General features: G+C 39.0%; 1 protein-coding gene across 4 annotated transcripts; it reads right to left on the reverse strand.

Moving 5' to 3' along the window:
- Positions 1 to 5,435: 5,435 nt before the first annotated feature.
- On the reverse strand, positions 5,436 to 24,591 carry LOC142141241 (transmembrane protein 198). Of its 4 annotated transcripts, none has more exons than XM_075199533.1 (6): positions 24,268 to 24,591; positions 12,781 to 12,858; positions 10,374 to 10,613; positions 8,939 to 9,514; positions 7,803 to 7,951; positions 5,436 to 6,964 (listed from the first exon to the last, which is right to left on the reverse strand). In XM_075199533.1, the coding sequence occupies exons 3-6, from the start codon at positions 10,561 to 10,563 to the stop codon at positions 6,815 to 6,817; spliced, it is 1,065 nt and encodes a 354-aa protein (XP_075055634.1). In that variant the 5' UTR covers positions 10,564 to 10,613; positions 12,781 to 12,858; positions 24,268 to 24,591; the 3' UTR covers positions 5,436 to 6,814. The 4 variants fall into 4 exon arrangements, with proteins under 4 accessions (XP_075055634.1, XP_075055636.1, XP_075055635.1 ...); XM_075199535.1 differs by having other exon boundaries at positions 12,734 to 12,858; XM_075199534.1 differs by having other exon boundaries at positions 12,712 to 12,858.
- Positions 24,592 to 25,003: the final 412 nt, after the last annotated feature.

Raw genomic sequence — 25,003 nt, forward strand, 5'->3', positions numbered from 1 at the left:
CCCTTATTATTTACATCCTATATTTCATTATTTACAATTGTCTGCAAAGTGTTATGGACGCCTTAGTAAAAAATGTATCTTGTTTTCTCTAGACTATGCTGCTCAGTTTCTGATTTCCTTAACACTCCTATCCCCCTCTCCGTTCATCACCTTATTAGCTACTCGCTCACCGCCAGTTCTTTACCCTCCCCAGTGTCAAACTCTTTCAAGCCTGCTCACACCCACAGGAATATTAATTTTATTGATTCTTAACAGTTTTCCACCTCTCCTCAACACCTTCTCACCCCAATTTCTACATTCTCCTCCCCTAATAGGGCAGTACCTCATTATCACCAAACCCTAGCAACTGCCCTTGATAAGTGGCTCCATCGACTCTACATACTCCACGTAGACTTCGTTACCAACCGTGGCACACTAAAGTAACACAAACTCTACAAAAAGTTTCTCAGAAAGCAGAACGTCACTGGCGTAAATCTCGTACCGCTAATGATTTCATCACATATACTTCTTCTATCTATCACTCCTATAGAAATGCTCTGGACACTGCAAAACAAACATACTTCCAATCGCTCATCTATGCTCAGGCTTCTAACCCCAAACGCCTCTAACACATTTATATCTCTTCTCAACCCTCCCACCCCAAATCTTCCGACTACCATCAGTACCCAGGATCTTGCTTCCTATTTCAAGGACAAGATCAGACTTGAAATGGTATCATCTCCCTAAACAAGCAGTCAGCTCAATTCCTTTGTAGCACCCTCTAACACTTTCTCTTCATTTGATCCCACAAATCAAGAGGAAGTTTCTGCTCTCTTCTCATCCCCCTACTCTACCTCCAGTCCTCTTGATCCCATACCCTCACAAATTGGTAGGTCCCTGTCTACTGTGCTCATTCCACCTCTAACTAAAATCTGTAATCTCCCTCTCTCTACTGATATTTTACCATCACTATTCAAGCATGCAGTGATTACTCCTATTTTGACAAGACAAAATTCTGACCCAAACGCTCTCTCAAATTACCACCCCATCTCTTGAGAGAATAGCCTACACTCGCCTCACACACTTTCTTACAGCAAATAATCTACTGGACTCGCTTCAGTCAGGTTTCGCTCTCAACACTTCACAGAGACTGCGCTGACCAAGGTTGTCAATGATTTCATCACAGCAAAAAGTAATAACTATTACTCTCTTCTAATCTCTTGGATCTCTCTGCTGCATTTGACACTGTTGACCACTCTCTCCTCATACAAATGCTACAATCCCTAGGTCTTGAAGGCACTGTCCTATCCTGGTTCTCATTCTAATCACTCTTTCAGTATTAATTTCTTTGGATCCACCTCTGACTGCCAGGAGCAAATTAACAGTAATTTATGATTAAAGGGTTATTAAAATTATATGTAGCACAAAAGTATATTGAAAAATATAAAGCTTTTATCTGTAACAAGACAAATGTATTTTTTTTTTTTTTAATATGTTTAATTTTTTACACTATATGTGTCAGTTAGCCATTATTTCTTTAAGCTAGTATTTCCTGATTGTAATCTTGCGAATCTGCCACCATGACTGTTGGGTTAACTTGGCTTTAACTATGAATGAATCCTAATTCTGTGGTTCTGGTAGATAGTAGTTTTATTAATCAGGGAATATACAATAACCATTAAACTATATGAAAACTAGCTCCACAGAATATATTGGGGGATATGAATCAAAGGTCAATTTTTAGTAAGTTGCAATACGCCTAATCAAATAAAAAGTAAATCACCAGTTTCTGCTGCCAGAATAAAACAATTCCAAAAATACTCACTTGCCTGAAATCCAGTTAGAGTAGGATTTTCCATTCTTTTGAATGGGCAATGTATTTGAATAGGCACAGAAAAAGTCCATGGGAAAAAAGCATTGCTGTTTCAAATGAATATTAGACAGGTGAAATACTATTGTGGGACAACAAGCCCTGTCAGCCAAGGCACCCTGGAACAGTACTGCAATAGTATTTATTTTCTTTGCCAATAACATCATTGTTTTCAATGGAGCTGGAGCTCAGTACCTGCTCAGCCAATGACAAGTAGCCAGCATGTATACATTGCTGGTGTCCAGCTGAGATTTTCCTACTTGTGTCAATAGGCAATTGAAGAATGAATTTTAAAGTCTTAACAAAATTGCCCTTTGACAGAACTTCTCTATAGTACACTATTAATACTAGGATGACAATTGTCAATTCATTCTATGAAGTTTTTGTGGATTCAGTGGGACTGGTGACACTTTGGGGTAGATTCAATTAGCCGCGTTGTTCTTTAGCATAAAGCGTCCCGCGCATTGTTACTACGGTAATTTCTCTGCAGATTTTTGCCGGCAGCGCTTAGAGCTGCCAGCAAAAATCAGTGGAGAAATTACTATAGTAACGGTAATAATGTGCAGCCAGTACCGTAGCACTTAAAGTCAGTGTGCAAAATTCTGTCGTTAAATGCAGAATAAAATTGATCATTTGGATAAGTGCTCTGAAGATTTCTCTCCTCTCTAGTCCGCAACATTACATCCACCACTCATTATATGGCCACTATTTCACCCAGCTCTGTCATCAGGGCCCAGGACCACTACAAACTGCTGATCAAATGCCAAAGACTGTAAAATAAATGACGTCTGTTACATTTTTGGTGATCTTCAATATAATCTTGAAAGAATAAAACTGACCAGTGCACTCCTGTATTCTATTTCCTGCTGTAGTTCTGCTCTCTCATTAACAACAGAAAGCCTCTTGTGATTTTATTTATTTTTTCCTAATGGAACATGAAAGAATTACAAAGATAAAATCATATCTTCAAAACTGCTCAGGAAATTATTTTATAACAAGGTCTGCACATCATAATCTCATCAATAGAAACCTTCCCTACTCAGAACAAATGCAGCTTCTAAAAGAGAAGTCCATTAAAAGCAGCAGGGAACAGGGTACAATGATTCATTTATATCTGCTCTCCGCCACACTCATCACAGAGCCCTTCATGACTGCAAAACACTTTCATTCATGTTCTTTCACAATGTACAGAAAGTGGACTGAACAAACATTTATAAGAATGCTGCGTAGTTGTATTCGCCAACAGTTTACAGTCTAGTTTATACATAGACGGCACATTATCCTTCCATACCATGGTTTCTGTATCCTTCCTACCAACTAACTAAAAAACCAAATAAACCCTGTTCTGTACATTTCACATTGTGACCATAAAGTAATTCTAAAACAAATTCTGGGTACAGGATATAAAAATAACCACCTCAACAAAATGACACATTACATACAAATCATCTACATGTGAAAAAGGAAGGCTAGGTCATGGAAACTAGAGTTGTGAAGCCATTTTAGTAATTGGCCAGTATAACTTTTAAACATAAAACATTTAACTCATTTATAGATCTGCAGACAATAGTGACATGTAAACAATGTAAAATATTCCTATCAACACTTCCATTCATCTTTGTACAGGACTACAGAGCAAGGCTTTGCAGTGGTTTAGGCACCTCTGGTTAAAAATGGGTAAGCTTAGTATACATTGTGCCAAATCTAGTATTCTATACATGTGTGTTACTGTATGGATTCTGTCTTGTGTTCAAATTAATTGCCTAATGTAATTAGAACAACTCATCACACTTATTTAACAGTATAAATCTCGTGGTCATTATACTATTTTCCACCATCAGCACAAGGCGGAGGCATAAAACCTGAGAAAACCGTATTTGAAACATCTGTTAAACATCAAACATTATATGTAGAGGAAAAAAAATATTAATAGAAGCCAGAAAGGAGGATACATCTATTGTATAACTCAATTTCATCCTGAAGAATCTGCAATAAATTAGTGAAATACACTTGTGTACGATTATTACTGGTGTTGTATAAGATTCTAGCTCCTCGGCATAAAACACAGCGTTCTAGTCTAATGCTATATAAAATGTGGTTTGGGTAGAATTTAATACATTTCAAATAGGCTTATTACACTGCTCAATAAATAGCTTTCGTTTTTTTTATTGTTCATAAATGGGGTGGGCAAACATAAGTAATCCTATGGGCTTAAATGTCCTCTACTAAGGCCTTTTCAAAAGCAAAAGGTTTTGTATGAAAGATTTAGTTTGGTATTTGAGAAAATCAGTATGTAAAGCTGTAACACAGTTTTCCTGATCCACTGAGGTCCTGGTGATGCTCTGGGCAATGTTCTGCTGGGAAACCTTGGGTCCTGGCATTCGTGTGGATGTTAGTTTGTCTGAAACAATGTTTAGGTAGATGGTACGTGTCAAAGTACACCCCTTCATGGCAATGGTAAACCCGGATGGCAGTCGCCTCTTTCAGCAGAATGATGCTCAGTGCGACACTGCAAAAATTGTTCAGGAATGGTTTGAGGAACATGACAAAGAGTTCAAGGTTTTGACTTGGCCTCCAAATTCCCAAGATCTCAACCTGATTGAGCATCTGTGGGATGTGCTGGAACGTCTGGGAGCCATGGAGGCCCCACCTCGCAACTTACAAAATTTAAAGGATCTACTGCAAAAGTCTTGGTGATACCACAGGACACCCTCAGAGATCTTGTGCAGTCCATGCCTCGATAGTCAGAGCCATTGTGGTGGCGTGAGGGGGACCTACACAATATTAGGCAGGTGGTTTTACTATATTCAATGTCTTGTAGTGTCCCTCAATGGTAGGAAAAATAAATGACTTTTTCCACCTTAGGGTGGTGTCACATTAAGGCACTTAAACACGGCTTTTTCTGCTACAAAAGGGCAGCATAATAGCTTCAACAGTACCGTTCAGACACATTGAAGAATGAACACTCCTCCTCCTGTCACACAAGAGATTCAGCTCTCTACATGCAGCACCTTCATGGTTTATTCACCCTTGTGTGACAGAGTACAATCTAGCAATTGAGTGCTTATGAATGCTGTGCTTTTGTAGCTGGAAAACCACAGCACATTCATGTGGCACCCCCTTACACTAATGGCACACAGGTGTTTTATGTGCCTACCTATGTTAGCTTAGGGATACCGCTAACACACTGCATTTTCCCAAACATGGTCATGTGACAGGAAGTTGATGATTACACCGCCTAACGCTATGCTCTATGAATGCTGCCAAATCTTGAAACAAAAAAAACAAATTACCTAAATGTAGAAATGGGGAAACATTTGCTTTAAATTGAATTATTTGGGTTTCAAAACTTCACAGTTGTAAATGTTTTTTCCCCTGCAGACAGCTGTGCAAAGAGAATCAAACCCCTTCCCCCCCAGCAGCCTCATTTACCCAAATTCAAATATACAGCAAGCTTTCTGCAATGGGTCTTCCCATCATGTGTGAATGCCGTGTTCAGGGAGAGGCCATTTAAATCATAGAAGCATTACAGCTACAGGGAGAAATTTGTGACAAAATAAAACTGCCAAGAAGTCAGGAAGGGGAGTTTGTTAAAGGAAATGTCTTTAGTTGTTTATTTGTTTGGGCGGGAGGGGCGGGGGTAGGTTGAGAGAGGTGGACATAGCCCCCCAAAAAAGTTACATTGCAGATAAATTCCTTTTGATTCACCATATTACAGACTATTATTGTGTTGCCTCTCACAGTTTAGTTAACATTTCATATTGATATTTAGTAAAGTGCAATAGTTTCAATATTGTCACAATTCCAAGTTACCATGCCTGGATATCTATAGAATAGTTTAATACACTGGAGTGGCTTAATTTTACACCTTAACTAAAATATACATTTACTAATTTTTACACACAAAATATACATTATCTGGGGTATGTAATCCTCTATCAAATGTACTGTCAAGAGTCAGCACAGCGAGACATTTTAATCACTATATATGGAAAATATGACAAAATAAACATATATTCTGCAATTCTGGAGATATTCACTTCTCTTATCTCCATTCCTGATGTACTAGTATTAGAAGGTGGTTAAATCAATATTTATTCCTCACCCCAAACAAATAAGATGTGAGCCTACGGAGAAGGGAACAACATGAGCTGAACAATTACCCCATAAGTTTTCCCTGGTCAAAACCACCTAAATGTGCATTTTATTTCCCATAAGTATGGAACAAAGAACAAGGGTTTCTATTTTGCAAATATCATTTCTACAGTATCTTTAAACTGTTGGTTAGGTACACTCTCTAGTAGGGTATCTACAGGACTGTTAGGCCAGTCAGCATCTTCAGGGGAGCTTGTGTATGCAGCCTTCTGAAAATGCAAATAATAATATATCTGTTCTACTAGACAGAGTACCTACCCAACAATCAGGTTAGAATTAGATCTATAGAATAAACCTTGAATCCGTAATGCCCACAAAAAATACAAAGCTGGACTTAACCATAACTACACAGAGAACTTGAAAAACTTCCATGGGTATGCAGAGTCAACACCCAACCATATACTGGTATTGTAGAGGTTTAAACAGTAGATTTCAAATAATGTGACACCAATTGATTTTAGGTACAATGTGGTGTTTAAACTAGTATTTTACAGCTAAAAAGTGTCCAGGTGAAACCAGCTTGCACTGAAGGCACAATGTTCACAGGTCCATGAGGAAGATTTGCACTTCACTGATCTTGTAAAAGACACCCATACATCACTAGCCTATCCGGCATATACAATATAAAACCTAGATTAAAGTAAAACGGTGTACAAGGTCTGAGGACTTCTTTTCCAACATACTGAATCTTCAGGAGATGACAGCAGTGGCTCTGGAAAATGAGGATGAGATGTAAAAGAGCCATCATGTAAGGCACAAGAAGAGGTCTTGTAATAACATACAGCAATGGTAGGTGTTCTCCCTGGGACCTCAGACACGGATAACCGGAGTCGTGGCAGTAAGGGGCACAGTGGAGCCGCACTCATAGTCCATGTCCACAATAGTTTGCATGTTTGTGCTTAGGCTGCTCATGGATGTGCCTGTACCAGTCTGACGGTCTCTCAAGCTCTGAAGGTAACTCTGTAACAAAGAGGAAACAATGGCATCACCACATCTCAGCAGCAACATGCAAGGTTACCATAGCTAGAGTTCTGTAACACTAAGTAGGGGGAGAGTTATCAGCAGTAAAGTGAACAGAGAGAACTTGTTATTTGCTAAACTATAGCCAAGTAGTAAATCAAGTGGTTTGCTTTTCAAAAACATAAAATATGTTGACAATTCCTCTGTTTTCCTTATATTATAACTAGGTTCAAGCAACATTTATTCTTACCCCCTTGGTTTACGCGTCACACACAGTGTGGGAAATTGATGTGTACAAGACAGCTTTAAAAACAATCTGCCCAGCTATGCCAAGTATAAGCATAGTGTCCTCATTTACTTGCATCAATAAGAGAAGCTCAGGATTACAATGTAGTTATGTGAACGCAATAAAAGCATCATATTAAATAGAATCTATAATTGCATTTATTTATGCATTTCTAGACTGTTTAGAGCCCTTGAATGCACTCTTAGCTGTGCGCCGCCTGTTTCCTGCACACTACATAAAGATGTGTGTAACTACCTCCCATTCTACACTGACACGAGCGCATGCAGCATTGTGCATTCACAATCAATCTGTTTTCCATGTCACTGAGATAAAGATCTACAGTTGCAGGGTAGAGAGAAAATAATGGTTTTCGTTCTGCTATAAGATTACACATTTAGATCACTTGTTGCTATGGCACTATATTTATGGGCACTCCTTTGTGTATATGTTGACTATCTGTATGCATTTACTTTTACAGTCAAATATTGCTTATAAAAACATTTTTGCAATAGTACCAGGAACTCAACTTTCCAAACATGTTTATTCTCTCACCGGTGCAAGGATGTCCCCAGTGTATCTTTTCATAGTGTTGGCCTTTCGCCGGTACGTCCCATCTTGTGGAGTAGGGTTCTGGCGTTTTTTGGCGTCTTTCTGACGAATTCTAAGAAGCTGGAGGCGTTTCTGGCGTCTGCTTAGTATCACTGTCAAATTAAGAAACAAACTAAGTGCTAACAGAAAGAGTGAGAATGTAGTTTTCTAAAAGCAGAGCAAGAGACAGACGAGACGGAGCAATGATATCCCAATTTGAGCGACGCTAGGCTAAATTTGTCATAGGAAATAATAGTGAATACAGAATACTCTTGACGTAAACTGCAGCTATTTCATAAACATACTAATTTATTAATAATTATGTGTTTTTTTTCCCCAGTAGGTTAAAATACAAGCATTTCAGGAAAGAGTTAATTTAGCAGCATCTTTGTCAGCAGGTCAGTTGCAACATTAAAAAAGTTGGGAACAAATGAGACTGAAGTTACATTTTAATTGTACAACTCGACTTTGTTTGCTCTTACTACACAATGTGTGGTCAGCAACTCTACAAGCAATAAGCAGGTATGACTGTGAATCGCTGCATATACAATTCGTGATGTCTACAGGCCAGTATAACATTTTGCCAGAAAGTCCATATATTTTCAACCCCTCATTAACCACTAACCTGTATAAACTTCTATGCACACCCCATGGTTTGCAGAGACCCATTTAATAGATCCTATTGCTACAAATTGAACACAGTATGAAATCAGGACAGCTTATAAACACACATATGTCCCTCAGGTGAACTAAAGGATAATTAAATCCAACAAACTAAACTTTCATATTGTTTGGCTAAAACATAAGAATCACAATGGTAATGGCAATTAATATAATTGGATTGAAAATTGCCGTTTTATGAAATAGTAAAAACTTTCTACAGCTTTTTCCGCTCCATTACAGACTTAAGTCTCTAGAGATTTCATACACTCACTGGAGAACAAGAGACACAAAAACATTGAAAAAAAAGACACTAAAGAAAACCATATAATTTCTTACTGCTGTTTCTGCATATACATAATACAAACAAGCAGACCCAAAGTTATTCTGACCTGTGGATATAGTATTAATAGTACTTTAATAAGCAATGGTGTACCTACCATCAGTATGAGAGAAGCCTTCAGCTGTCAGCTTCCATTGGACTACAATTCCCAGAATGCTCAACAATAGCCACATACTAAGGACAACCCAGCTGAACCAGCAGAGGGAGTGTGAGGCTTCTAGGCGGAGTCGGTCATAGACATACTGCACTAGCAGCATCATCTCAACAAAATAATCTGCGCAGACAGTCATGATAGTAGCGCCAAATGTGGCAGTGGAAATCACAGTAAAAAGTTTCTGCCACTGCAGGTTCAATAGAGCAAAGAGCATAGCAGATCCCATCATCACTCCCACTGGAATCCAGGCTGTGGGAGGGTGGTAGAACTGCTCCAAGCCCACCAGGCAGGCGGTGGCCAGTAGCAGTCCAAAAAGCAGGCCCGTCATAAAAAGACCCACACTGTGCACAAGCATTGTGACCAGTCCACAGAGAAGGCCAATGCCCAGGGCGATGCCTGCGCTTAGCTCCAGGCTCAGCTGTGTGTCCATGATCCGCTCTTTGTAACACAGTAAAAAGATGACCGCTGAACCAGCCAGCAGGCCCGACAAAAACATAATGGCTTTAAAGCACCTGTAACCTGCAGAGAGACAGGACAGAAAGATATGGTTGCATGTTACAGACTAGTCACTAGAGCATTTTACATTCATTTCTATAGAGTTGGATTTCAGCAACACTCATTTTTTTATATTCAAACATTGCTTTTTAATCAACACATAAAACATTGCTTAAAGAAAAAAAAAAGAAAAAATTAAGTGGTGACAGCAGCCTAACATGGAAATAATGAAAAGGAGCACTAATCCTAGAATGCTAGTCACTATATCCAGTGTCATTTATACCCAGAAGTGGCTGGGGACTAGGATGAGGACATTGCTCATCATTAAGCACACATTAGGGGCATCAATTGCTGTATATTAAAAGATAATGACATGAATTAACACCTTGAGAAGGGAGAACATTTACAATCTACCAGTTCTTCTACACTGCATCCTACTGAATGTAAGCCTCCGTTAGATGCTATATTAGAGCATAGGTATATAGGTATCCTGTAGCATATGTTAAGAAAAAAAATAAAGACAGGCTGTTGAATGCTTTCTTCGACAAGCTTTTGATAAATTTGGGGAAACCAGCCATTTCTTTCCACTTCTGTGTGTACGATTGCTCCGCCCTAAATACAGTACTCCATTCTTTTGGTTTTCAATGTCAAGTCAGCAGAGGAGAATGTAGACTATGGGGCAGACTCGGTTAGCCGCTAGGTCCCTTTAGAACTTTGTGCAATGTGTTTCTACGTAAGTAACCGGTTATTATGGCACAGTGAACATAAAAGAATGAGCAAAGATTCTTAACAGAAGCAACGCGTTGAGACACAATTAAATCTGCATCGAGGACTCAGAAATCTTTTTTAGTTTCTATATTTTAAAGAGATTTCAATTGCTTACCAAAAAAAGTATAGACAAGCCCGAAGAGGCAACATAAGGAGCACACCACTGTTGGAACCACATCATAATGCCTTCCGTTCTCCAGACTACATAAGTCCATGAAAGGGTCTTCTTGCCCAGTGTCTACAGTTTGAATATTGAAGTGCTGCAGAACACCAGGCAGGACAAAGGATGACGAATCAAACGCCATCACTGAATGTGGAGCATGAGCTTAGGTGAGAGAGTCCATTAATAAGAAGCCTGCAAGACAGAATGAGCCAGTTATAAACCCTGCAAGTATTTTATTTTTATATTACGTAGATTGAAGAAAATCTAAAAATCTAAATCTAAAAAATAAAAAAAAAAAAAAAGAGGCCAGAATGAGTCTTAATGCAACATCTCACTGACTGATACAAAGTAAACCCCATACAAAACATAATATAACTGCAATCATATGCACTATTATCATCTAGCACAGTTATGTTATTTCCAATTAAGTTCTTGCCTTATTACTTATAGAACACCAACTTATGCAGTGTTTTAAATATATATCCACAGACATACAGATACACATAACCCCGTCCCTGGACAGAGGAGCTTACAGTCTAAATATTCTACCACACACACACACAAATGGTTAATTTTGTCAGAAGCCAATTACCGACCAGTTTGTTTTAGGAATGCGATAGGAAGCCAGAAGAAACCCCATGCAAATACGAGGAGAACATACAAACTGCAGGATAGGGCCCTGGTCAGAATGAAACCAATGACCCACTGCTGTGGTAGTTACTTGAAAGTCTAAGAAAAATAAAAGTGCCACTAAAAACAAAAAACAAACCACAAACAAAAAACTCCACACACCAAACATCTAATAATCAGGGAAAGGATTCCACATCATAAAAAAAAAATTTAAAACATACGATATCTACAAATCACACAGGGAGAACATTCAAACTGTATACAGATTGTGTCCTGCTTGGAGAGCACTTAGCTCCAGTGCTGTGAGGTAGTAATGCTAAGACCTGTGCCACCCCTATATTATCCATAAAGATGTGCAACAGACACGTGACAATTAGACACGCAACAGTGACTAGAGTGGAACTGAATGTTTAATACAATATTTTTTTGCTGCAAGTCACTTAAGTATCATCCAGAGAACAGCGTCGACCAGCAGCAAGATGATAAATTGTTTTTTCTTGGCACTAACAAACAAATCATTTTTGAATAGAGCATTTTATAGACATGTAATCATCTATTTTCTGCAGTAGGCAGAACTGTAAAAATATTGATTTCACGGTGCGTAAAATAGGGTAATTTAACCTAACGAGGGGAGATCGTGTGAAGCCCCGGAAGAGAAGATATTCACACATCTGTTACTTTCCTATGGAAAGAATGTGAAAAGTGGGTGTATGAACTATTAGAGAGACACTCCTAGTATAATAAAGAGAAAATACATAGTTTCCAATATTTTTAAATAATTTTGATCTTCTACCTGGTAGATATATCTAAACACAAGACTTTTGGTACTGTCTAGGGCCTAGACTCTAGGCATATCTTGGTGCACTGCAATCACCATTTTGAGATGCCAACTTGACAGGGCTTTGCTATGGCATATTTTGTATTGTAAATATTAGTCTTCAATAAATAGTAACTCCACAAAAACAGTTAAAATTGGTCAATAGTGGGAAAAAAATAAAATGGTTTCTAGGGACAATTGATGAAACCTGGGACTGTCCCTGAAAGTTAGGGACATTTGGCAACTATGATAGTAGGAATCTTCCTCATCAGGAAAATTACTCTGGTGGCACTCAGAGTTCCACGTCCATATTCAAAATATGAAACAGGAGAACAAGGTAGCAGCTGGGAATCCCAACCATTCTGGTGTGCGGCCGAGCCCTGCCCAGCTCAACATCTGGTGCACACACAGGAGCAGTGGGCATACCCCCAGCATGAAACCCGAGAGCTAGCGGCAGCCCTGAAACCCTATACATGCCCTAGAGAGCAGCATTTCTGCAATCCAGGACAAGCATATGTGACTCTCTCTGGGATGTGTTATTCAGGGATTAAGTTATATAGGATACGGACATTCCACTGTCAAAACACAAATGATTAGACTTCCAATGTGTTCTACATAGCTCAAAAACACACACACACACACACACACACGAAGACAAACCAGTTATCAAACTATTGATCAAGTAATTATCTGGGAGGAAAAAACATAGAAACTATTGAACACAATAATGCATTGGTAATGCCACACAAGGTGTATTCTACAGAGAGAAGTGTTACACAGCTTCCAATACTGCAGAAGTCACCCTGTAATCATGGCAGTGGTCTGCTTTAGAGTGGTACATACCAGACACCCTCACAAAGCTAACCTGTAGCCCTGCACACAAGACGTATCAGTTCTCTTGTGGACTCTCACCAGCTTGTTTTGTAGGAGACTGTGGCTATCTTCTGACTCAGTGGCTGGTATTACCAGAACATCATGCATTAGAACATGCTGAAATAAAGAGAGAAAGAACACACAACTAGTAAATATCTTCAGTACCATGGATATGTATTCAGTAAATGACACACTGGCAAAATTAAAGAGGTTTTTTTCAAATAGATTCCTGTCAGATACTTTACTCTTGTATGAATACCAAGCCTATAATCATAGCGGTCAAAGCAGTACATTATTGCCACTTTATATCATGGGAAACATGGTATTCAAATACTGTGATGTAATAAAGGACAACAATCCTAATAGAATTGGACGTAATGATACACGTTCTCCCGCGTTTCTCTAGAACTGTAAGGTGTGACCCCATTGAGTTGCTAATGGTCCCATGTGAATCCATTTAAAATAAAAAAACAAAAAAAAACCAAAAACCTATAAAAAAAAAAGTTTCCCGTCTAGAGCAGTGATATGCAGATTTTAAGTTACTGTGGGTATGAAGAACATTTCAAACAAAGAAGACAGCTCTGTGGGTACAGATTACACTGATTATAATAAATTTAGATCAAGTTAAATTATTTATCCCAGCACTTATGGAGCCATGATCCTCATTATGTTCTCCATATCACAAATGAATATCTTCTGCATTCCAGATGATAAAATTTGGACAAATGCGACCAAACCCCTGTTCTGCAAAACCACTCCCTGATCCTCTCCTGCCACACCAGACTGTGCTGTAAATTCAAATGTCAGCAGGTATACCAGTGAACAATCTATTATCACACATTTTTCTGAACTTGACATCTGCTGGTTTTGGCTCTAGTATCATTGATTTCATGGGAAATCCATTACATCACAAAAGATCAACATCCAAAGGCCACCGTTACATAGTCATTAGAAATGTCACAGGAGAAGATCTAATTATAATAGATTAATTGGTGATAAACATTTAACCAGACTGGAGTTTCTCCAACACTTGTAACACAAGTCAGAAGATAAGGTTTTACATGTCACATGTATAATGTACCATCATGTCCTATATTCCTTATCTCATCAGTCACTCTGCGGATATGACACCTATCAATACTGGCTCTAACCAACACTACTGGCTTGAAGTGGCAGATTCATTAGTTTAGAAAGACAATAGGACATGGAATATGATCGCTTTCTGAGACTGCCCTTTGTGTCAAAGAAAACACTCCAGCTTGGGAGGTTGCAAATAATTGTTTAACATTTTGAAGTAGAACAGAAAGATTGCATGATGAACTGTGAAAAAGAAAACAAGATGATCACCACTAAACCACGCAGCAATGGAAAGTATCAGTGTTTTTGGTACATGAACAGAAAGAAATCTTGATGGGAGAGCTTGTTAATCTACACCTCCAAAGCGATAGCTTTCTTTAATGGTTCCACAATGTTCTTATGCATGAGATATAGAAGTTTTTTTTTTGCTAACCTGCATTAGAAAACAAAGTCTACAAATCATCTATCAGATTTTCATTTTGCAGGATAATTAGGAGTTAACACTTCTCGTTATTGATATTTAAATTCCATGTCATGAACGTGACTACCTCCATTGTAGAGGTACTCATGTCTGTGACATGGAAGTTAGTGTGTGCTGGCTTGGACGGGTAGGTCAAGTTTTTATTTTTTTAGATTTCATAGTATAAATGTCCAAGGTGTTTATTATATTAAATGACAGACTTCTGTATATTTGTATATATGCTAATATTTGTAATAAACTGATCCCTAAAATTCAATATGGTGCATTGTTTTTTTTTTTTATGTGGCTTTATTTTACCCATTTCATTGTAAAAACTATTTTGTCATGTTGGCCTCAGATATTCATCACAAAGCTGAGTCCACTGGCTTTGCTTGAACAATACTTGGCCCAGGGGAAAAGTATAGGTAGCTGAATAATTGCCTCTTCAGGATGAATAGTTATTGGAAGCCAGAGTTAGCAGTCATAGGTAATGGATCACAGACAAGGTACAGGGCCTGGAACCCAAAGGAAACCTATACAAATGTCAGAGTAACTAAACAAGAACAATGTCTCAGGACTGGAGACCAAGGCATCGGACAGATGAAAGCAGACACAAAGGGCATCCGTAAAGAAATGTTAGTCCATATGCAAGGTTCTATTTGGAGAACATAACTCCTTTGTATTTTAACACTGTAGCTTTTATAAGTTTCTCTTTATATTCTTGGCATTACTATACAATATATTTTCACATACTTCTACATAGCACAAGGGTTGCTGTCCAAATGAACCAGCTCTGTGTGTTTAAAATTACATTTTAACCATGCCTCTAGGCAGGGGTGGACATCATGCTGTGGAGGGGAGGAGCCAGTGTGTCGATTTCAAAAGCCAATCATGCACCAAGATTCACAGGGAAGCACATGGATGTGCAGACAGGCTGCACGGATATTTGCAGGGGAGCAAAAATTGGCACTGACCAATGGGAGTTAAGCAGATGCTTATCTTTGCACTGAAATGCAGGGACAAGATTTCATTTTGGGATGGATTTATTAAAATTGGATAAAGTGGTGGAGTGGGCACACTTGTATAAGAATCCGCCCAAAAAAAGGACTTTAATTCTTCACCACCATTAAGGTGCAGGAGACCTTGTCCATGTACTTGGCGCCGTCGTCCGCACTTATGTGAAAAGCTTATTTCTAGGAGCAGGTCAACCAATAATCTTGTTCCTGAGATATGTCAAGCACTGCTGATATGAATCAGTTTTAAATGTATACATTTATAGTTTAGCAATATAGTTCTAATAGCTGTTAGTATATAGAAAAATAAATAAAAGTGCAAAATTAACTGAAGTACACAAAAGAATGGACTTTAGTACCCGAATAAGCTTATGTCCTAAATAAGTGGCAATTTAAAATCACAAAATATGAAAATTATACCAATATCTATGCATTATTATATTTTAGGTTTGGAAGATGTCAGAATCTGCACAACAGTTAACAAAGCTATGAATCACTATCATGTTTAATAACTAGATCCATTTTTTTAAAAAACACACATACTGTATAAAGTACACTAATATACTACAAACTGACCATGTCGGGTATATTGCTTCTTACCAATGGGTTTAGTAGTGCTCTCTAAAAGGAAATACAGGCTGATCATATCTATAGAGGTGTTACTTCCCCCAGCAGTTAAATAGTGAACAGGGGAAAGTAGAGAAAACCGGATTATGCGGATGGTGGAAAATATGACATGTCTAGGAGGCTCTACATGGAAAGTATCTAGTTCCCCTCCAAAACATCTGGAACTGGATGTACAAACACAGGCTGCAAGTGCTGGTGAGAAAACAGCAGAGTACTTCTCTAACTCACTGAGCTGTAAACTGGACTCACTAACTTGCACTGATAGAACATAGAGACATCAGATTTAAGGACCTGCCAAGAAATCCTCAGTGACACCTCAAATCTAGATAGCAATCAGGGTTATTTTCATTCATGTGATATTTGAATTACAATTCCTGTCTATGTAACATTCTATGGAAGGTACAGTAATATGGTGAAGGACTGTGGGAAAAGGAGCTGCTGATTTGGAAACGAGTCGAGTTTTGAGTAACCATTAGAGTTACTAGAGGATCCAGTAATGAGTCTTAAGCCTCAGTTGGTTCCTTGTACAATGTATAAGGCAACAGGAACAAGGTGAAATTCACTTTGTTTAACTCTGCTGTGCCCAGACCACCACTACTGAGTAATGTAATACAGCATCCAGTCAAACAGTTTTTTGTTTTTTTTGCACATATGAATTGCATTGTCTCAGTTCATTAACAATTTCACCTGAATGTATGTATTACTAGCTTCCAACAATAAAACGTAATACATTATGCTCTACATAGTTGGACTAGGTTCAGTACAAGAGACCCCCCCCCCCTCAAACAAAAGACTATACATGTGGAATATCTGTGGACGTGAAAACAAAGTCTACCCCTACAGCTGTGTCATTTATATTCTACACCATAGAAAACTGTGCTTCAACTATTTTACCCTGCGAGGCAACACATTCTGCATTATTGGTGTTTCACAGTTGAAGGGAATCACTTGTCTCTAGGCTGTCACTGGGAAGAATATTAGAGGCAGCAGAAGATGCCTAAAATGATATTGTAATGCGAGCGAGAAGATTAATGTTTATTCATAACTAGGTCATGGTCCCTTCTTACATTCCAGAAAGAGAAAGCACTAATTGTGTGCCCCTCAGCCACCCTTACTCCCCCTCTTCTGACCACCTAGAACCCCAACTCTTTGCTCCAGTCTGCCTACAAGTGTTCAGCTCTGACCCACTGGCCCCAGCTGAATGTCAGATATGTGCAGAACAGGCCAGCAGTTCCATTAGCTATTAGCTATGAAGGGCTCTTATTAGGAATGACAGTTAACTCGGTCACATCCACAAGTGCTCTTATGGGGCAGTGTATGCCGTGAAGTAGTCAAGCACAGCTGTAATAAGGGTTAATAAGGGATTATCTCAGCTACTCAGAGTCTGGGCTGGCGGAATTTTGAATGTCTGCATTTTTCAAACTGGAGCTGGCCAATGGCAGCATCTGTTCTCCCCAACGTATTCTGTGAACAATCTGCTATTTTCTTATACGTTAAACCGTCTCAGCTGCTTTCTTCTAGAAAATCGACCTGCTGTTAGTTTACCATTTCTGCAACAAGCTGAGCGGTTTACATTGACATGTTAATCAGGCATTACAAGACTGGAAATGGAAAACCCCCTCCCTCTACCATTCAAAAAAAAACACACTACTGAAGTCAAATACAATTAAAAGCAAGCAAGACACTAAAAAGGCTCTTCTCTTATGATGTACTGTAAGTGTGAAAAATGTATATACATGATGACATTAACAGGCCATCATTTTTTAAAGCAATATCAGGACATCTATGCAACCATACAATTTCCCCCATACTTCCTTTTTGGTCCCAAATAAGGCAAACCACTATAGGAACAAGTTCCAACTTGTCCTGTTGATATTGGTTGTAACTTACACAGTGTATATTTACATTTTATGGGCTCAGCCAATATACGGTCTATGAATTCACTAAGAACTAGTGACATCACATTACAAATCTACTTTAATATTAATAGAAAGTTTAATATCCAAAATTAATCTTCTTATTACACTCATTAAGCGTAAGGTACAATGTACACAAACTATATTAGTTATTTTTATTTAGGTTTTGTTGGGAAGAAATTCAATAAAAAAATATTTGATTTAAAAAAAAAAACAAAAAAACAAAAAACGAACTAGTGACAAAGAGCCTCATGCCTCAGTGAGGTCATAGTTATACTATAAATCTATAAGAAACTATTCGCTCAGCCCACCAAGTGGCTGCCTGCACAGGGTGTACAAGATTGGTCCACTTTAAAACAAGAACCTTTGGAGCTACATTTTATATGTGGCTTCTCAGGAGAAGACACCACTGCTCAGAATATCATGATGCGCAGCAGTAAGTGTCCCACAACAGCAGCTTTTAAAGGGCCACACAGATCTGGAATTGTATATTTACACCAAACAATCATTTCACCAGCCTAAGCACTTTTTAAGACTGGGGTTTTGCCAACAAGTGTATTTGCTGTGGGAAAGCATATATCCTTGGAAATATACATTTGACATTTACATATCATTTAGGGATTTTTAGTGCAGTAAAAACATCAGAAATTTCAGTTATTTTAATTATCTCATGCTACAGATACATACATGGGGGTATATTTACTAAACTGTGGGTTTGAAAAAGTAGAGATATTGCCTATAGCAACCAATCAGATTCTAGCTGTCATTTTGTAGAATGTACTAAATAAATAACTAGAATCTGATTGGTTGCTATAGGCAATCTCTCTACTTTATCAAACCCCCCCAGTTTAGTAAATATACCCCCATGGTCTTTAAAGTGATAATCCTAAGGGAAAATAACTGTAGTTTATAACACATCCTAACATTTCTCTTAAGGGTGCATTAACATGTGGGTGTTTATAAAACTATCCTACACCATTATGTTCATCATTTGCGTTTACTTACATTGACCCATGAAAACGGGGCCATGCATTATAAACCAGTAATACATTCAAGTATATATCCAAGCATGGGTTAGCCCTGCACTGTGTTATCATGAAGGCTTATAGAGACACTGAAGTAACAAGATACAGCAAACAGAATGCATATGTGGGAGGTCAAAATAGGAATTGTGAGAAGTCAGAGAGAAACAGATACGCTTAACTAAAAGTATTCAATGTGGGTGCAGCAAACTGAATGCATAGCAATAGGAAGTAATGAGTGAATGAGGATGAATGGCATAACAAAATGAGATACACAGAACAGAGTACTGGGCATAGGATCAAGCAATATCAAATAAACGTTACAAATACATGTATAGGCAGATAATTTACATCTAAAAGTGTCATCAGCTTAAGAGGGAAAAAGTAGGAAATATGACAGCAATGCAAAAGCAAAGCCACAATTTGTCAGTAATGCAGGGAACAGACAGGGCAGAACGGACTTACATAGGTTGGAGTAATCTAGGACATGCCAATCCCCCTCGCCAGCTGCTGCCATTCCCACGCTAACATAGGAATCAGAGGAGGCCAAAACCAAGTCTGGCACCAGTTCATAATTCTATAGCCAACAAATTACCAGTCTGATATGGGAAGCACATTATTGTGCCAGGTGGGACAAGATCCCACGTTATTCTTAGGATGTCAACGGATCAGGGCTGCCATCATAAATTGTGCCCAGTGCAAGTGATACAGACAGGGAACTACTGTTACGCCCCCATTTTTAAAATTTCCCCTTGCCCAATATTTGGCTCCTCCCTTAACTCCACATCAATCTACTGCTATAAAATGCAGCAAGTTTTAAGTCACGTTACAGTAGTAATGAATGATTAAAATGTACACTATGGGTCAGATTCATCTTCGCATGCTGCGATTTTGAAACAAGCGTGGAACTTGAATGTATGTGTGCCCGTATTCAAATCCAGGTGTATTGCAAGATATGTTTCCATTTGACTCTGGGTATAAACTGTAAACTGTTCTTTTTGTATGTTAGCAGACAGAACAGCCTGCAGGATACGCACATGCATATGTGCAATATAATGTCCCATCAGAATTATATATTTCTATCAAAAATATCTTTTTACAAAAAAAAAAAAAATTTTTTGTTTTACATTAAATACACCAGGATGTTCTTTGGTATACACACATGTAGTCATCACTATCAGTTGGCACTTACACCTGCCCTGTAGCTGGAGCTAATAATACGGATAAACCCCCCCCCCCCACTCACAAAAAAAACCAAAACCAAAACACATACATGCAAGACATCCAGACCTTGGATAGAACAGAAACCTCCTGTGGAGCAGAATGTATATTCCAATTCCCTTGCCCCTTGTATCTCTAACCTCCTCTCCATTCACACTCCCGCCCGTTCCCTGAGTTTGGCCAATGACCGTGGCCTCTCCTCCACACTGATCACCTCATCCCACGGCAGAATTTAAGACTTCTCCCGTGCTGCCCCCCTTCACCGGAATGACCTCCCTTGCTCCATCCATCTGTCCCCTAATCTGAGCACTTTCAAATGGGCTCTCAAAACCCATCTCTTTCTCAAAGCCTACCAGCTATCTACCTAACCTTCTCCAGCCTTGTTCTCCTCCCTCTTCCCTGTCTCCTCTTCCACCTGATCCCCTCCACTGTCTCCTCTCGTGCCTGCTGTCTGTTTCCCCTCCCTTTAGTATGTAAGCTCCTATGAGCAGGGCCCTCTTCCCTCCTGTAAAAATTCCATTTCTTCTTCTCCGACTTCACTGTACTTGCTGTGTCTGGAGCTTTTGGAGTCTTGGTTCTACTTGTTTTGCTCCGTCTTACCCTGTATTGTTTTGGTCTACTGTTTCTTTTTGTTAGAGATGAGCGGGCTCGGATATCTGAAATCCGAGCCCACCCGAACGTTGCCGATCCGAGCCGAATCCGAGACAGATCCGGGTATTCCCGCCAATTGCAAAACTGAAACCGAGGCTCTGAGTCATAATCCCGCTGTCGGATCTCGCGATACTCATTCTATAAATTCCCCGCTAGCCGCCGCCATCTTCACTCGGGCATTGATCAGGGTAGAGGGAGGGTGTGTTAGGTGGTCCTCTGTCCTGCTATATCTCGTGCTGTGCTGTTCAAAATAAATCCAAAACCTTAAATCCGAACCAAAACCTTTCGTCAGGTGTTTTGCGAAACAAATCCGAACCCAAAACACGAGACACCAAAAGTGGCCAGTGCACATCCCTACTTTTTGTATGGTGCTGCGAAAACCTTGTGGCACCATATAAAAAGAATAATATTATATTATTATTAACAAAAGTTAATCAGGCCCTATATGTACAAACAAACTATTGCTTACGCTTACCTACACCACCCATAAAGCTGTTGCGGTTCTTCTTAGGAGTACAATTCCAATCAATGTTAAACACACAACTGAAAGTACACATACACATCTTTATACAACAGACACTATTACAGAATGTGCTAAAATTCCCCTTGGATAGTGATACATTACCATACAAAAAATGTCACTTGCAGATTGATAGACCATAAAGGCTAACATACATGGGTAAACTTCAGAAGCAACTTCAAGAGATTAATACAACTAATTGTTCCCTATTTTGCTGTGCACCACAAGCAATTTTTTAGCGAGATGATGTTCTTGAATTGTGCAATGCCATACCATAATTTATCCTCCTCACCTGACCTTCAGCCCATGTATCACCTCCATGGAGTTTAGTGGGATGAGCAACTAATTCAGGAGAACTTAAGTGATTCTGGACAATAAATACACATTACCCTATTCGCAATTTTATGTTCAATATGGCATTTTTTTTGCAACATCTTGATCGTCAGTATTCGGAAGGCTCATAATTTTATTTAACACATTATCATTACTTAACAGTGATGGGCAACAGCTGGCCCCTGGTCCACAAGCCACCACCCATGGCTTCACCTGCACCCCCACTGGTTTATGCTCCATCAGTGCCAGCTCCTTGTTCTCTTCTTTAAGCACCACTGAGCTTCACTCACGAATACAACTCTTAAATGAAAGTTGGGGCAACGAATAAGTGATAAAACAAAGTACAAGACTTTATCATATTCTTTGCCTAAAGCATCATGTGACCTCTTCTACACAATACAGGAAGGTTCAAAAGCACAAGCAGTACATCTGACATCAGAGAGGGAGGGGCATGTGGTCAGCACCACTTGTTCTCCCTCCTTATTCTACTGGGAAGAGATGTGCGATTCCTGGTAAGTGGTTGTCCATTTTTAGTCCCACTTACACGTGTGAGCAGACATCTCCATCATGGGTCATATTAAAAACAACGAACGCAACAAGATGACAGATGCAGAGTTGTGTTGCGCATGTTTCAGCTTTACCCCCAACATTTAAAAGCTGATGGAAAATCTGGTCACTCAGAAGTCCCATTGAATTATCAGATTTGTTTATTATAGCTTATAACTCTTGTTTATCTTACACATTAGAATGCCTGCTGAAATGTTATTACAAAGTGGTGTCTCTTCCTTTGATTAAATGTATTGTTTTAACTTCTTACCGAGATTAAGGATAACGTGTGGTCCTTTTTAAGGTTAGAGGGTCGCCCCTGCGGACCGTGAAGGTTGCCTATCCCTGGTCTATCATTTATCTACATATTGTTCTTTAATATAAATTCACTTTACTTGTTAAAACAAAATATACAAAATTAAGCGACGTGTTGTGCAGCAAAATCCTGTTTTTTTTATGTTAAACTGCAACAGAGGGAATTCGGTCTTAAAAAAATACACAAAATAAAAACAGCCTTCAGTTCTGAGGCAACCTTGTGCTCCCCAGTTTCATCATACTATATTAATAGTACATTCAGACACCTCATATAAGTAATTCAGTGCTAAATAAGACACACATTAAGTAGTTAACCATCTCTTGACAAAACCATTAGACAATTCATTATGCAAATGACAGAAGTTCACAGTATTTGCATGCGACATGACCAAGCTATAAACACCCAATTCTAAAGTAGTCTTTAGCTTTTAAAGTGGCCGTGTCAAATACATATATGCAAGTTGTTGTACATGTGACACTTGTAAATAAGCCTAAAGCTGCAACAGGTGTTCTATTTAGAGAACGTATGAAGACACAGAATGGTTTCCCTACAGCTCACTACATAGTAGAGTGCTTCATGCTATGCAGTGAGCTGTATATAGCACCGCAAGATCCAGGTAACTGAGCAGATAATGTTTCAAGAATGTTCACCAATGAGAAGAATGCACTCCATCCCAAATAAACACACACGTGCCATCATCTCCCTCCCCTTCTACTATCACTGTCAATTCTTACAAGACTGCTGGTCTGATTCACATTAACTCCTTTGCTCAATGCAAAGTATATTCATATGAGCAAATCCCAAATATCCTTTAACATTTGTAAAGCAAAAAACATACAAATACCACATAAGTTAATGAGCCAAGAGAGCGTAGTGTGTGTGTGTAATAAGTAAATAATAAGGTTTCTCAGTTCTCTCAAGCATCCCAACAGGCTATGTTTTCAGGATATCCTTAATCGTACAGATGCAATCTGACTGGCTAGAAATTATTCCTGAAATTTTCACACATGTACCTTCAAAGCATGCAGGATGTACTGGAGGACAGAACTGGGAAACTGTTCTAAACAATAAGATACTTTTTATGTCCTTAATTTGGTACTGCTAGGTCATGGAATGTGCACAATTCTCCAGAATCTTTTTCTACTTAATAAATAAAATGCTATTTAGGCACAATGTATCAGGGAGGGTAGTATAGGATGCTAGAGATTACTAAGAACTAGTGACACATCAGAGGTTTTTCGCAAATCTCTTAGTTGAAACACCATACTTAGCACCTTCTAACATTACATTTCAAACACATACAGGTAGGTTAATTGGTTGTTATCAAATAGACCCTAGTCTGTGAGTCCATCAATGTGTGTGTCTGCCAATGCATTAGGGAATTTAGACTGTAAGTTCCAATGGAGCAGGGACTGATGTGAGTGACAAATATTCTATGTACTGCGCTGCAGAATTGGTGGCACTATATAAACGATGATGAATATTACATACATCAATTTATTTTCCTGTTCCACAAGAATTTAAACTGTAAGCTCTATGGGACTAGATCTCTTGGCTTACATACATAAGTTTACAACAGTGAACAAAATGAACAAACAAACCTGGCTGCATAGAAGGCAATATCATAATCTTATTATTTTAATCTTTTACAGAAAACATAATGAATGTCTACTTGACACAAAAATGACAAACTTATCTCCTCCGCTGCTAAAGGACCATTGAAGCAGCTATATACTTTGCATTGGTCATCTATGCAACCAAGGGGTTAACATAACACCCAGCAGCTTTGGTACATGCATAGTACAAGTCTTATGATTCCTTTACCAGATCACTGCAGGACGATGGAAGATGATCTCCAGGCAGTAAGTTGTCACTTCCTCCGGCAGCCAGGGATCCGAGAGAGGGAAGGGGGTGGGGAGTGGCTGGTGGCGGTTTGTTGCAACTCTTCAATACTGCAGGCTGTTCATTACTAGAGGCTGGGGGTCTCCCAAATCAGTGCAGCATTGCCCGGCGGGGGGCTGAACAACTACTGTCAGATGACTTAGTGTCCCAGTCTAACACCACTACCTGGTGTGTATGAGGACACATCTCCAGCCTCCAGCACACACTCCACACAGTGACCACATTCAAACTAACTGAAACCTCTTTCTCCCCACAACAGCTGAAAGGTGACGTCACCCGGTCCCGATCAGACCATCCCGGCCAAGGAGGGGATGCCAGCAATAAATCCACAATCGATATATATATGGGGAATGCGACAGTGGTGATAGCATGTGGATGTGAGATAAATACATTTTTCGTTTTAATTAGAAAGCATACGTAGTATGCGCAGAGAAATACGAGTAACTTGAAATCATTTGATCGCGCTCCCCCTGAATGAGAAAGTGGACTGATCTATAGTTAATTGTAACATTGTCTGTGTGTATAATGAGGTGACTTGTCCCAGGACAGTTTGATGTTGTGGACCTTACTGTTCAAATCTGATATAATGCAAAGATTGACTCTGCACTAGATGCATTTTCATGGGAAACAATTGGTTGGCTTACACAGGTTGCTTAAT

Source organism: Mixophyes fleayi, chromosome 2, assembly GCF_038048845.1.
Source record: "Mixophyes fleayi isolate aMixFle1 chromosome 2, aMixFle1.hap1, whole genome shotgun sequence".
NCBI lineage: Eukaryota > Metazoa > Chordata > Amphibia > Anura > Limnodynastidae > Mixophyes > Mixophyes fleayi.

Coding starts and splice junctions, on each gene's coding strand:
- LOC142141241 (XM_075199536.1), bottom strand. CDS start 10,563: ATGGCGTTTGATTCGTCATCCTTTGTCCTGCCTGGTGTTCTGCAGCAC. Junction 7,952..8,938: donor AGGCTTCTCTCATACTGATG/GTAGGTACACCA, acceptor TTAATTTGACAG/TGATACTAAGCAGACGCCAG. Junction 6,965..7,802: donor CTGGGGACATCCTTGCACCG/GTGAGAGAATAA, acceptor TCTTTGTTACAG/AGTTACCTTCAGAGCTTGAG.